At 40.1% G+C, this 15,299-nt stretch overlaps 3 protein-coding genes and 1 non-coding gene across 6 annotated transcripts in view; 2 read left to right on the forward strand and 2 right to left on the reverse strand.

Moving 5' to 3' along the window:
* Positions 1-399: 399 nt before the first annotated feature.
* LOC118206349 (60S ribosomal protein L37) lies at positions 400-3,511 on the reverse strand. The gene is made up of 4 exons (XM_035378954.1): positions 3,417-3,511; positions 2,412-2,547; positions 2,105-2,189; positions 400-663 (listed from the first exon to the last, which is right to left on the reverse strand). The coding sequence occupies exons 1-4, from the start codon at positions 3,417-3,419 to the stop codon at positions 594-596; spliced, it is 294 nt and encodes a 97-aa protein (XP_035234845.1). The 5' UTR covers positions 3,420-3,511; the 3' UTR covers positions 400-593.
* LOC118207153 lies at positions 2,631-2,708 on the reverse strand. The gene has a single exon (XR_004761322.1). It is a non-coding gene; the product is annotated as a small nucleolar RNA SNORD72 (small nucleolar RNA).
* A 1,166-nt stretch (positions 3,512-4,677) lies between the features above and the next one.
* Positions 4,678-13,891, forward strand: LOC118237263 (alpha-2,8-sialyltransferase 8E-like). The gene is made up of 7 exons (XM_035435778.1): positions 4,678-5,633; positions 7,257-7,352; positions 8,269-8,355; positions 8,544-8,688; positions 10,610-10,722; positions 11,100-11,192; positions 11,548-13,891. Exons 1-7 carry the CDS (start codon positions 5,506-5,508, stop codon positions 12,008-12,010), a joined length of 1,125 nt encoding a protein of 374 aa, XP_035291669.1. The 5' UTR covers positions 4,678-5,505; the 3' UTR covers positions 12,011-13,891.
* A 257-nt stretch (positions 13,892-14,148) lies between these two features.
* Positions 14,149-15,299, forward strand: part of loxhd1b (lipoxygenase homology domains 1b) — a 37,014-nt gene continuing 35,863 nt past the window's right edge. For 2 of the 3 annotated variants that reach the window (XM_035378803.1, XM_035378802.1), the window contains exons 1-2: positions 14,150-14,516; positions 15,038-15,158. The gene's annotated coding sequence lies outside the window, so the exon portion shown is untranslated. Of the gene's footprint in view, positions 14,517-15,037; positions 15,159-15,299 lie in introns of all 3 variants that reach the window. The other variant, XM_035378801.1, reaches the window with a different exon arrangement.

Consider the following 15,299-nt stretch of genomic DNA (forward strand, 5'->3'; position numbering starts at 1 on the left):
GCAGCAAACCACACATTTTATCAGGGAAAGAAAAAAAAAAAATCAAGTTTAGATTTGGAAAGCCAGCAAATCAGCATGCCAGATGTTTGAAAGTTTTGACAAAAATGATTTGTACATGGAAATTGATGCACGATACAGTAGCACTCTAGTACAGTGAATTGTTTAAGCCACTTCAGTTATTGATGGATTAAATTTTCCCATCCTCTTATCTTGAACAAGCAGGAAGATATTAACGTTATAAAGGCCATGCTGGTCAGTGGCAAACGTTAAAGGATGGAACATTTTACAGGTACAACCTGTCTGACATTAGGCTGGACAAAAGTGAGGGGGGGGAAAACCTTTTGTTGAAAAATCATGGCGTGTTTCTTGTACGGCTGAGTGAGGCTAAAGGAAACAATGTGTAAAACGGAGGGCTTTATTTTGTGCATAAATGAAACAATCGAGGAATGTACACTGCTGCCTGGTTGCATGTCACAGAATTTGCATCAGGTTTATTCCTCCCCTGTAGGATGTTCTCAGATTTCCATAACACTTTAAAAACCAATTACGTACACCAAGTGAACTTTTTGTCGCACATTTATTTGAAAGCCAGTCTAAGAAGAGCTTGAGGCAGCCACTGCTGCTCTTTTTGGCTTGGGGGTCGTTCCTTCACGGAATCCATTTCTGAAAGAAAATAGAAATAAGCAGTCTTTAGAATTTTAGAGTCAGGGCTTACATTCCACAATGTAGATGTCAGACAACCAGGATTTGTAAGCCAAGAATGTTACAGCTTAAATTTATGATTTGAGGTAATCAGGTGTAGCGATACTGTAGGGAATGATAAACAGCTGGACAATTTTATGGTATTTTCAGAAAAGGAACGCTTTGTGATCACCTTAAGACCTACAAATACTTCCTCAAACTTATTTTGTGTGCCTTGTGACCCAGGAAATTCCTGTAACACGATAGCCTCCTCCATTTAGTTTCTCAGCTGGCTGTTAGGCAACTTCAATGTAATGCACAATAATTCAATTTATAACATGGAGAATACAGTTTAGCCTGGTCAACCAATTCTTTCAGAAAATAGTCCAAAGCTTAATAACGCTCTTCACATTCACACCATATTCTTACATGCACCTGCAAAGGACGGTGCATAAGTATGTAACACTTTCAGAAAAGAGAAATGAAATGCAGTGACGCTAAACCTTCGTCATCCCAATGCACCTCATATAATTACCGGGCATTCTAAGAACGGTGGATTCCAGAACATCAACACTTTTGACCCTAAAGTCAGACAAGCAATCTCAACACTTTCCACACACTCTTTACACACTGTACGCAGTGTCAGACTGACGCTCTCTCTACTCCTTGAACAACTAGGAACTACTCTCAAAGGCAGCGTTGAACTTTTCTTGGCGTGGATCTGTAAACAGGTCAGAGCTCCACTGTGCGTCCGTATTAATGCTGTTGTCATTCACATTCACCACAATGATTTTTTTTCTGAGAGCCTTTTAATCCTTTGAAGACCCTCTAGAAGAGCTCTACCTGAGAAAAAGTAATGCTACTTGGTACACCCACCTACCAAGGCGTCAACTATCTTAACTCAAAGGGCCAAAAGCATATTCAAGCAACATCTAATCACATTTACACAAATGATATAAATTGCATTTTACAGCCAGTAACGTACGTACTGTACTTCCAAACATTTTTGGAAATGTACAAAGCAAACCGCTGTGGAGGCATGTGATGTACTGCCAGAAACTGTTAAGAGCATGCATCTTTAAAGAGGTACATTGTGCAGTATGAGGTGCACGAGACTGAAGGTTATTCTAATGACTGTAGTTCACACCTTTCCCGTGACAAATTCAAGGAAATCTGCACCGTAGATGTAAATCACAGGCACAATGGAAGAAAATATTACTCCCTAACTGAGGTGATCAAACTGAAGATGTGTTTAGTCAAAGCTAGGGCATGTGAAAACGCGTTTTCAACAGGGCCCTCTCACCATTCTGCCATCACGTCTCATTTTTCAACAGTATCAAAAGCTTTCCTTTTAAGAAAACACAACTACCATCAATCAGCTCTCAGACGCATCACTTCCTTCAGTGGAGACAGGTGTGCTTACCTGAATCTGCGGTACACAACCTTCAGGTGTCTCATGCGCCCTGTTCCAGTGGTGCTGCGCCTCTTCGCCTTGGCACTCCAGTTGTCTGGAAAACGAAAAGATAAACGCGCACCGTCAGTACAAGTGAAATCAAAACCTGCAATTCACATTCCCTTCCAAGACAAACTTAAGAGAATAACAGTAAACTTTGCAATCGAGAATGACTTCATGCAACTTTTGAATTTATAGCTCATGAGAAATTGATGGCCGTGAGACATTGTTATGAACATAACGGCTCTTATCCCCAAGATTCACAGCTTCAACTCACACTTTCTCTTGCGCTTGGAGGGGTATCCACACTTGCCACAGGTTGACTTCTGAAGATGGTACGCCTTGGAGCCGCACCGACGGCACAGCGTGTGCGTCTTATTGCGACGCTTTCCGAAGGATGACGTTCCTTTCGTCTAAAACACAAATTAGAACTCAATCAAAGCATGCCATAAAAATTGTTCGTCCTTCTACAGCATGGCAAGTTTCGCAAGATAGGGTCTTGTCTCAGAAAAAAATTGGAATCAATAGAATTCATATGTTCAGACATTTGTGTTTGCAACATCATTGACAAGACCTTAAAAGCGATTGTGCTACACTTGAAAATGCGCAGACCGAGTTAATTTAACAATTAAGGGTTGCAAGCAAGCTTTCCTTAATTGACGTTACCAACCAACCAGTTACCAAACTGCACAAACCTGGTGTTAGAGGTTCAACTTCCTAGACGGAGACTAGCGGGAGTACAGCCTGGGAAAATATACAAGGTACCCGAGGTAACAGCTTGTACATTTCACTCATTACAACTAATAAAGCCGGCCACAAACAGGGTGACCATTTTACCTCACTAGCTAATGCCATTTAGATAACATTAACTCACAGCGTGCTAACTTTGACCAAACGCTAGCTGGCCGTCTAGCTAGTTAGCTATACTATTCAAGAACGCAAACTTAATGTGGCAAACGTTCGTGGTATTCCCACCATTAAGTTTTTCTTTAAAAACACACTTTATACGAATAACGGAATTTGCATTTATACTCAGGGCGAAGTAGCTTTCTAGCTAAATGCTGCACTTAGCACGCCAGTTTGCTTGTGTTTTGAATGGACTTGGACGGAACAGTGTGTCTTTGCAATTAATTTAAGCTGAAATTCACTTGATCACTGTCAATTTCCGGATACATAATTAAAGGATGCTTGCGGCGTGCGAATTGTTATATTGCCGATGGCAATGAGAACCAAAAATAATAGATGATTTCAGATTTTGATGTGGCCGCATTCAAAAACTCACCATCTTCCTCCTGAAGCTGACACGATAGAGACCGGAAAAGAGTGTGGTGTTACATTAAGTAAGGTCTTCCGGTGCAGAAGAAATGGCGTCCGAAACTGAGAAAATGGGAATATGATGGCAAAGACTGGTACAAATGGAAAATAAACTATTCCACTGAAACATACATGTGCTATACAGTTAGGCCTATTCGTTAATTTGCGATATATATATTTTTAATTCTCAAACTTTTTTACCCATTCAAAATTGCTAGACAAGTTTTACCTTACTAGACTACAAAATAATTTAAAAGGTTTGCAGAATTTGTGGAGTGCACAAACTAAGCTATATATACTGTTTTATATCACCAAGTACTTTAAGCATTGGGTGTCGTGTTGCAATTGTGTCACATCAATTACAGGGGTAAACTGATTAAAATACACGTTCCAACAAAATGACGTACAGAAATGAATAAATCTGTCCACGTGAATTCACTTATTCCCATTAAATATTAGTTACTTATTTATGCATGCTGTTTAACTTCTGTACAGTTAAACAGATTAATGACAGCAAAAAGGGCAGTATTGTCCATGGCCGATTTAGGGATGTTCTAATGCACTTTTCTTAACTTTCAGTTTATTTAAAAAGGAATGGTAATCTAAGGCAGCCTTGTCCACAATTCTATCCACAAGACTAAAGTGTCCATTGCAATATATTTCTCACCATTGCTCATCTCTAATCCACACCCATGAAGTCTTCCTTCCTTTTTTCCTTGCTTACATCTTTCCTTCCTTCTGCCTGTGGTGGCTGCTCATGTGTTAAAATAAGGGGGCACTGCTATCTGATCACCTTTTTGCCTTTTCCCCACAACAGTCATACAAAGTTGTTTTTTAAATGTGAATTTTATGTCAGCCAGAGCTTGCAGGTGATTTTGTTTCCCTGCTCCTGCTCTTTTTGCATGTCTGAATGCTGAAACCTGTTCTGTTTCATTTACACCCCCTTTACAGTCTGTCACATTCAGATGTTGTTTTTGTCCAATCGCACACAAAAGCATATAATTGTAGCATTGTAGAGTTGGGTAGTCCTGCATGCAGTCTATTAATAATAAATGACTTCTCTCGCTTGTGATACTGGCGGTGATGCCTTAGTTCAGTAAAATATGATGAAAGATTACACAGCATAGTTTGCATGCTGTAGGCCCAGTTAGAATATACAATTGGGTTCAATAAGGTTAGCGTATGCTTGTAGTGGCAACCGAAAAGAAGATTTCCTTTTGGGAAATACCACTGGAACAAACAGCGTCTGGAAAGAGTCTGTGCTCGCAGAGAAACATCAGCATTTTGCCTGGGAAAGTTCCCTGCAGAAATAATTATGTTTGGCATACATTAATATAGGCTGTGCGTTTGTGTGGCGGTGTGTGTGATGTGTCAATGGTGCTATAGCCTAATTCACGCCACATATCGCATTATCCGTAACAATCGTCGCACGGTTCTTACTACAAAAAACACTGGACCGTAGCCTAACTTAAATAGCCTTGTCCTTCAAGGATGAAAAGTGACCTTGCATTTTCAACCATCTGCTACATTAGGCTAAATAAAATCAAAATTATTTATGTAAAGTATAATCAAATCAACAGAGAACCTATTTATTCTTACATGGAACGTATGTTTGTGGTTTTTAATAAATCAACAATACCTAGTAATAATCTAGTAGGCTATCTACAATAAGTGTTATCAACGAGCGAGTCTCAGTAGGTCCTATAACACTAGACTACCAGATAGACTGGCGTGGCTGAGCTGCTCACTTCACGGATGCCCGCACATGCCGTTAGTTAGATGTCAGGGACGTAAGGAGGAATATGATTAGCAAGAATAGGTTTAAAGCATAAATGTCTCATAATTTCACATTGAGGAAAATACCAGCTTCTTACGACAAAACGGGTATTGGCTACTGCCGAAAAGACGGGTCTCGCCGTTGCTGCTGAAGTGATAAGATATTTAATGTATAGAATAAAGGCTATGCCCTTCAGAATGATTCCCAGGGCAAACGCACAAGAAATCCGTATTTAGTAGTTTAGTCTTCACGAAACGTCGCACCCTGGCTACGCTACAGAATGGGAACTTACGACCCTTCGGGCAGAGATCTGCTAGGAAATAAATCTATTTGTTTTATGTTCATTTGTGTTTTTGGGTTGGTCTCTCTTTTACAGCAGATTCTTTACGGAAAGCCCAACGTTAAAAGGTAAGCGTTTTGATTTGTATATGTTGTCGGCGAGTGGCCAAATAATAACAGTACAATTACGTAGCCAATGTACAACAGTCCAAGGTGTACAGTTATGTGTTTAAATGGAAGGAGGATTCTGAATATAGCCCATGTAGCCTACCCTAAACCTCCTTGGTCGAGGTCATGCATCTTACATAGGAATAATGCTTCATGACATGGCAAGTTAGAACGTTTCTTAAAGTTATCCTGCATAAAGGTTATTTTTATGGCCCCCCTCTCTTTGAATTCCTTGCTTTTCAATTTTTGCGTAATAATGAAATATGTATAACATTTTCCCACGGATGATTCTCTTGCATGTATTAAATTTTATTGAATTATTTAGCCGGCTAATCTGCGGTCTTTCACAGCTGCAACTCAGGTGCCATTTTCCTTCTTACTCCAGATTAATAGAAATAATTCTATTCATGGGTTTGATCGTGCAATGCACTGAGCGGCCAATGCGACATCTCCACATAGGAACCACATTTCAGCAAATAGTCGTGAACGTGATTTATTGGTCCCCTGAATCATAGGCACGTGTTGTAGGCCTATCAATAATATTTTTTTAAATATCTCATATACAATGATATTTAAGGCTGTTTTGCAATTATTTCCGAACACATTGGTTGTGTAAAGAATAGCCCCTTGTTTGCATTTTGATTTTAGGTGACATATTGTAAAATCATATAATTACATAAATCAGGTTGAGGCATAGTTTACCCAAGAAAAACTGTTCAGAATAAGGTCTCAAACAATGGAATTCTATTTAAATATTTTGTGGCCTGTAAACCTTTTGTACAAAAATATTATTATATAAAAAATGGTCACATTACTAGCTACAATGTTACACCGGCAACCTGAGAGAATTAGATTGGAAAAACTTTTTATATGGTTAAGATAAGTTGACAACACAAACATTGTTCAATAAATTAGCTAGAATAACTAGAAGAAAAATAGAATATAACTATAGAAAAATGAAAACCATATTATTTAATTGTTTAAAATGATGTATGGTTTAGTGTGGGATGTAGTTAAACATAATCTTTTGATTGTTGTTTACCAGTGGCTAATTTTGTTCGCTATAATATTGCAATGAATCACTTAAAATAATTAAAAGGAAGTACAGAGAAACTCATAAAACAAAAAAAATTTGAATAAAAAAAACTATTTGTGCATGACTTGCACTGTGGTCATTTAGTATGGTTGTTCTTTAGAAGGTATTATGTTGTTTCTTCTGTCCACTTAATTGCCCACTTCAGTTCTCGCTTCATTTTGATTGGAGTGAGGCCAACAACAGCCTGTGCTGATTTTTTAGCTATGAGTATAAGAGCCAGCCATTGTAAATATTGCAAGAGTTCTTCAAATAGCAATGTTAAAATGAAAGCAAACCAGGGAAAAAATGGCCGATTTCTAAACACCTTGACGGACTCTTTTAATTCAATAATCGTGGGGTTTGTTTTCGTGTCTTTACTTCAGAATTTCATTGAAATGCATGTGTATGCTTTGAACACCAATACACCAAACTTTTGCAATTTAAAAAAGCAGGATGTTGAATGAGCAGCTCGTTTCAATTTAGATTCAATTTTTTCTTTTTGTTCTCAGCCGGTATTTTGACCTGCACGACAGCCCTTATGAATTCAACTGCACCACGTGCAAGAAGCTTCGGCAGGATATAACAGGCGTGAAGGTGCTCTCCATGTGAGTACCCTCCCTCCATCCATCCATCCATCCATCCATCCGTTCGTCTATCCATCCATCCGTCCGTCCGTCCGTCCATCCATCCGTTACCTATACCCGCTATATCCTGGGAAGGGTCCCGGGGGGTGCTGGAGCCTATCCCAGCGTGCATTGGGTGGGTCTCTTACAGGGCACACACATACAGTCACTCATCTGTACATCCATCTTACACATTGTCAAAGGCCATTTGCTGTATTGGATCCTAGGTGCTTTCTGTATTTCTCCTTGCTGTATGGACTGGTTTCTGCGTCCCTGTTTGTGTTCTTCGCATTTATTTTAGCACACATCCTGTCAGACTTATGTTGTCCTTTTTGTTAGCTTTATTCATCTTTATTTTTTTTTTAAATGTAAAAGTTTTGCCTTCAAGGTTTTTATGGAATGTTAGGAAATGGCACTGGTTTTCAACGAGGTTCTATGCCTCAGTCACGGTTTTCGACGTTTTGTTTTCTTTGCAGTTTGGAAATCTATCTTCTTCATTCTGTAGCCGCAGCCAGATTTATGAAAAAATGGTTTCAAGGCCCGTCATTAATGTAGATGTATTTCCCTGTGGGGCAAGGCACTTATTTTCATCAAGTAAATGTCATTTCATTTCATATTTATTACAGTGTGCAGCCAATAGCCTATTTGCATAGTCCTTTGTCACAGCCAGATCTGAAGCTTACCGCCAATGATAATGACAAAGAGTGCAGTTGATATTTTTTATTTAGCTGGCATGGGAGTAGAGCAAACTGTTCAGAGCTCATTCAACTCTGTTTGGAAGCTTTCAGCTGTAATGGTATACACTTAGTTCCATTTAGCACCCCAGAGTTTTGCTGTGCGAGGTGCTTTTCCCCCTGTATATGCTCACCGTGACGTCCATTTTCACCACTCTCCTCAGGGTCAGGACCTCTGAGCTCTTTGAACGATGGAAGAGCCTGCAGATGTGCCGATGGGAACAGAACAAAGTGGAAGCCAATGCCTTCAGGTGAGCATCCATGATAATCAGCTCCATACGGCAGCTAACTCCGGGAGCCCAAAGGCTAACTTTCCCTCAATCATTTACTGAGTCTTCTGACTGTTCCAGCCAAGGCACCGAAGGTAATGTTGTCTCGTATCGTTGACGCAGTTTCTGTCTCGTCTCTCTCTCTCTCTCTCTCTCTCTCTCTCTGGCAGAAATTTACTATCCCGCTGCTGCAATGCTCCCTCCTTCCTCTTCACCACCAAGAAGAACACGCCCTCGGGGACCAAGCTGAGGTATGAGGTGGACACCAGCAGCACCCTTCCCATCACCTCCGAGATTTTCAAGATGTTCCCAGACGTGAGTGCTGTCTGTGAAGGCGGTCTATTGGACAATTTGCTGGGGATTCTCTCTTAAATCCAAGAAAGTGGAAAGTGTAACCTGTATAACCCCTTGGCTATGTTGCCCCAGCTGCCTGTGAGATCATTTTTATGCAATCATTTGGATACTATTGGGATGAGATCATTTACGTTGGCATCATATGATTTGGTGACGGTTTAGTACTCTCTAGATCAGGGGTGTCCAATCTTATGTGAAAAGGGCTGTTGTGGGTTCAAGTTTTTGTTTTAGTCTAGCCCTACAACACCTGATTCAACTACTTAACTACTCATAGTCGTCAGTCAAGGCCTTGAATCCGGTGTCTTAGTGCTGGGCTAGAACAAAACCTGCACCAGCACCCTCCCTTTTCACTTAAGATTGGACCTCCCTGCTCTGGATGGTGATTTTGATTGGATGAATTTTGATATATCTGAACATGTGATCTTAGATCTGGGACTAAAATTTGGACAGATTTTAGTACTTAATTTATGCAAGACAACAAAACTGTAAGTTTTACTTTACTTTGAGTGACCTAACTTTTATGATTACAGATTGTATGATTGTTTGTAAATTGTAAATTGTTCTGGCAATCATTATTGTTTAGTTCTTAATAATTCCTTTTAATATTGTCCAGTGTCCACATTTGTAATATTGCTGATTATTATTACTTCTGTCCTTAACAGTAACTCATTGTGCTGTGATGTTGATTATAACAAATCTTAGTATTGCAAAACAAGAGAGAAAATATTGCTGTTATTGTTGTGAATTAAGCTGAAGAGCATTTTCGATGTCTAAATATAGACAGTTCTACCATTTTAAAAGGGGCTTTCCGCTTTGAGGCTTGTATTGTGTTTAATTAGTGAGGGCTCCACTGTGTTATTTAGTCTTGTGGTTGGAATGCATTTGTGTTCTGATGGCTGTGCTACTGACATTAACTGACTTCTCTTTTAAGACGGAATGAGTCGACTTGTAGCATTCACCACAGGGTTTATTGTTTTTTTTTTAGTGATTTATATTATCCAGGCTGGGCTCAGTCAGTTGGGAACATGCCTGCGTTTGATTGACAGCACAGAGTTGCCGTCACGTTTGGGGGAAAATTTCCCAGCTGTTTCTCGGCACTCGGTGTGCACTTTCATTAAGCCCTGGGGGACACAGACACACCGTCACTCGATCCGCACTGCATCCGGTGTCTCATATACGCAGGCTGCAGTCGCTGCCTGACCACGGCGGTAATGTCAGATTCAGGTCTGAGTGCTGAAATAGAAATCCAGCTCGGCTCTGTCATTCATCAGCGTTGTCAAGTCTGCACTGACGCTAAATCAAGTTAGGCATGGATTAAATCGACATTTGTCCCTTGACTTTGACTTATAATTAATCAAGTCAAATCAAAATATATTTATATAGTGCATTTCACAAACAAGTTTCACAATACGCTTTGCACTAGACAACCCTGGCCTAAACCCCCACAGGAGCAAGCCTAAGGCAACAGTGGCAAGGAAAAACTCCTTGGTAACAGATAGGGAGAAACCTCGGAAGGAACCAGGCTCAAAGGGGGAGCCCATCCTCCTCTGGTCGGCTCAGGGTGTAGCTTTGAGATCAAATTAGTGGTGGCAAAGTGACAATCCTTTGTTACCAGTGCGGCGACAGAAGTGGGCAGGGTGAAGGCGCCAATTCAATTAAACATTTAAACGTAATAATTATGATGTAAAATTATGTTTAATTATTTAAACATAATGAAACATTTTTGAAACTGTTTTGAAGTAATTGAACTCAGGAAATTAGTTTAAAAAAAAAAAAACTCTTGAATTTAATTGTGAATCCAGAACATAAAGGAAAATGTCTGGACTCCAGGCCATATTTCAGTGACGTACTGTAACTAATGCTACTCTTCTCTCTCCTGAAGGACATGCCATACTCCAAGTCCCAGTACAGAAAATGTGCAGTGATCGGCAATGGAGGCATCATCAAGAACAGTAAATGTGGGAAGGAGATTGATTCTGCGGACTTTGTGTTCAGGTAATTACTGCAGACGAAGCTAATTCTTCAGCCAAGTGAGGAATCGCTCATGACAGGGACTGCTGGCTGGCTCTTCCTGTTACTGTTGTACTGCTGTAGTCATAGCCATCCCTAGACTTTTGAGGGCTCAAGGCAAAAAATAATTTGAGGGCTCCTTCTGATTTTTTTTTGCTGTCAAAGGAAGGCGAGAGTGAGGGGGCCGTAGGTGAAAAGGTGGGGCCCTAGGTAAGGAAGGCGGGGCCTTGGGTGAAAAGGTGGGGCCCTAGGTAAGGAAGGCGGGGCCTTGGGTGAGAAGGTGGGGCCTTAAGTGAGAAGGGGGAGCTATGGGCAAGAAGGCGTTAACATATTTTGACGGTATTTTTTGTTTCAATTCGAAGGTGTAACATTCCTCCCATCTCTGAGAAGTACGCAGTGGACGTGGGGTACAAGACAAACATGGTGACTGTAAATCCAAGTATTATCATAGACAGGTAATGCAAGCTCAGGCCTGTTCTATATCCTATATCTATATTCTATATCTATAGATAGAAATGCTATGCTAATCCATTCATGTTTCGAGAATGTAACATTTTTTCAGTTCCTCTGCAATTTCTGTTGTCATAATAAAGCAGAAATATACAAAAAGATCCCAATTAGGCTGAATTGCAGGGTTTTTGGGGTGAACAGAGAGTGTGTGAACATATACCTGAAGTCATGTACAGTATCTCACACTTTAATGATAATGTAGGCTGTATGTACAAAAAAACCCACCATTGAGACTAAAAAGGGGACAGATCACGGGTTTGATGTTCCCCCTGACTCTCATTGGTTGTGTTCTGACGAGAGGTTCCAGAAGCTGGAGAAGTGGAGGAAGCCCTTCTTCAAGGCGCTGCAGACCTACAACGACAGCTCGGTGGTGCTGCCGGCCTTCTACAACACGCACAACACCGAGGTCTCCTTCCGCGTCAAGTACACGATGGACGACTTCGGCTCGCGGCGGCCCGTCTACTTCTTCAACCCGCAGTACCTGCTGAGCGTGCAGCGCTTCTGGGCCATCCAGGGCGTGCGGGCCAAGCGGCTGACCAGCGGCCTGATGCTGGCCACCGCCGCCATGGAGCTGTGCGAGGAGGTGCACCTCTACGGCTTCTGGGCCTTCTCCATGAACCCCTCCGGAATCTTCATCATGCACCATTACTATGACAACATCAAGCCCCGCCCCGGCTTCCACGCCATGCCCAGCGAGATCTTCAGCTTTCTGCACCTGCACAGCCGGGGCATCCTCCACGTGCACACCAACCACTGCAGGTGAAAGGCCACCGCCCAGCAGCCTCTGGTGCAGACGTCATTTGGATCTGTTAAGATCTGTTGTAATTTCGGGTTCCGTTTAGATATGTTCATGTTTACGTGCATTTATTCGGGGAAATTTTGGGACAGTTTTTATTTTAAAAAGTTTTTTTTTTTTTTTGTGCAGCTTTCAAAGAAAGGGGTTCCTTTGTAGGAACTTCTGTTATTCACCTGTAATCTTGATGGTCGCGTAGGTTTGTAAAGCCTATGTTTCCTCTACAAGAAGCAATAAAACACTGGCACATTCCCGTTTTTGCGGTGTAATGCATTAGAACTGGACTGCTGCTTATGTGATATATCTATCAATGTTTGACTACTTTTTGATAATTTACTCCTGGGGGTTTTCTGCTCACATTTCTTTAAATTCTGCACAAAATTTAATAAATAGATTAATAATTCAAATAAACTTGTACACAGAAAATATTTTGACACTGTGGACATTTCATTGTTAAATAATGTATAAACACCACAGCAATGCAAGAACTTGTGAGTTAGAGCTTCAGTCACTATTTATGCATTATATATGACATGTACGTTTTTAGCTCAAGCATAGCAATGTCTTGTTTCTCTAGGCAACTAGATAATATTGGCAGAAAGTTATAGCTACAGCTAGTGCTGTAGTAATATTTTTTTCCGCCAATATGAAAACATAAAGCAATTTTGTTATTTAGATAATGTAATGATATGATATGTTAGGTATGTACAGTATGAAAAGATAAGAAAGTCTAACCTTAACTAGCTACTCTAGCTACTCTATACCAGTTTTTCTCAGCTTCAGTCTTGTTCTTCAGGGTGCTCGTTGACAAACGTGTGGATTTATAGAATTTTCTCTCATGTGCTGTTGCTTTGTTAAATCGATGTGTTCTGTGCGATCCGTCGTCAGTGACCCTGTGTAAAAATTTAAAACCACATTGCATTGTGTGCAAAATAAGGTATGTCCACAATTTTCGGCTTTTTGCCGGAAATGACCGGGTTGCTGCTAACTGCAGCTAGCTGGGCCGCATGGCGTTTCAGTCTTTGTGCAAAAAGACAGATGCATCTTCCTTTTGGGAAATTGGGAGTAGAGTTTTGATGGAACCTTTGGAAGAAAGCACAGCAATGATCTTATTCTTGTAATGAGGCAGGGCCAAGCTAATCCGTATGAGAAAACAATAGGCCTAAAATGGGGCAGCTCCACTTCAGTGGTTTTAATGAGGATAACTTTGGTGAACATGGAGACATGAGAGAAAGAAGTCATGCTTTCTCATCTGTTTAGGGTAGAAAAATGAAGCATTGCAACTGTAGTTGTAAATTCTGTGGGGGAAATTCTGAGGACGAATGAATTTGGACAAATTCTGCAATCTGCAATGGCTCAGAATTTAACCAGGAGTAATCCTTTACTGTGACTAGTGATTTGTCTTCTGATATTCTGTTGGTGAGAAACTGTATCATAATGTGTATTATAACCTCCTGTCAAATTTGTTACTGTATGTGATAAACAGTATAAATACAGTATGTTACTGTTGATATGTTGTTTTACAACCTCTTTCTGTGCGGAGAGAAAAGTGGAGAAGATTTCTGGTCAATTTATTTATTTTTTATTTAGTCTTTGATTTCATGAACAGGAATATTTTGGTCCCTAAAACAATTGTCCCAACACACAGTATGTAGATTTGTCTGTCTGTTTATCAAGTATATCAAGTATGTATGTTTAAATTCTGTTTACAAATATATGCAAATAACCTGGATGTGCTCTGGTGATTAAAGTACTGCCTATATATGGCATGGCTATTGCGTCTACCAAATAAACATCTTGGTTATTCTACCAAAAAAGACTATCTATAAATAAACTCACTTTTTTACAATATATGTTGCATTGTTTTATATTCAGCTATTTGAATGCTTAGTACGACATAGCTCAGGAGGTAAGAGCGGTTGTCTGGCAGTCGGAGGGTTGCCGGTTCGATCCCCGCTCTGGGCGTGTCGAAGTGTCCCTGAGCAAGACACCTAACCCCTAACTGCTCTGGTGAATGCGAGGCATCAATTGTAAAACGCTTTGGATAAAAGCGCTGTATAAATGCAATCCATTGAATAATTCATTTTCCAAATACCGTTGGACTTTGCTTTAAAAATAAAGTGCAGTGTATCATCCCTCTGAGTTATTACAGTCTCTATTTTAATGCTCTTTAATTACTTGATTGAATGATCAAGAAAACTTGCATGGCCAAAATGAAAATTAAACGGTCGTTATCATTAGAGATGTCTTCTCTGAACAGATTTGGGTGTTATGACATTTATATACCAGGAGGTGTCAGTGTTGTAAAAGCCTGTCTATCGGCGTGAACGGCATTTTTACATTATCTGAAGAAGAGGACGACAGTCATGTTGTAGGAGTGTTGTTGATGCCTCCGAATATCTGTTTGTCTCCATTTATTCATTTACAGAGGTGAATTGCTTATTGGAAAATTAATACAGGTACTAACATTCTCAAGGTAAACAGTATTTTCAGGAATTCCGAGAGACCTTTAAAATCGCAAAGCATTTCTGGAATAGACATGTGTTTTTCAGATCTCTTCACAGGGAGACTCTTGAGTGTGTTGTTTTTAAAATTTGTCTTTTCTTTTTCTTTGAACAGACAGTCAATGATTATATTTATTTAATGTATGTTTGTTGCATTATAAAGTAGCATTAAAGCCTTTCAATCAACAGCATACATTTCTATTTATTTCTGTCTTTCAAACAAATTAATTGTGTCAGTACCTCTGGTAATCTGCTCATTTATCATTTTATCATTTTCTTCTCACTGAAGAGCACAATAACATCGGTCCCGCCTGTTTTTTATTTGCAATTTGCAGTCTAACAATGCCATTTGTGATGAGGTCATAATCATAAATATAGTTCTACAAGGGCATTGCTGCACTGAAAGAGCTGTTTGATTTTATTGACATTGAGTACTCCATCTTACTGTGCAGTGTTCCCACACTGGTTGAGCCTTGTCCCCTTCTGTCAACAGGTGTGTCAACACCTTGCCCGTCTGGAGGAGTTACATCAGTGGTTTCCTGTTCCTAGGCATCATGGGACATGCTGAAAGACAGGGGGTGAGGGACCCAACAACAACAACAACAGCCGTTAAGGTCAATATTATTCTCCTACCGAACAGCCGTAAAATCTTTGTACTGTATGGAAAACAAAAAGTGCTGTCATAAGCAAAGTATTCCCTGACATACAACCTGTGCACCTGTACACTGAAAAAAAAAAATTCTAATTTAAAATAG

This window comes from Anguilla anguilla, chromosome 10, assembly GCF_013347855.1.
Source record: "Anguilla anguilla isolate fAngAng1 chromosome 10, fAngAng1.pri, whole genome shotgun sequence".
NCBI classification, from domain to species: domain Eukaryota; kingdom Metazoa; phylum Chordata; class Actinopteri; order Anguilliformes; family Anguillidae; genus Anguilla; species Anguilla anguilla.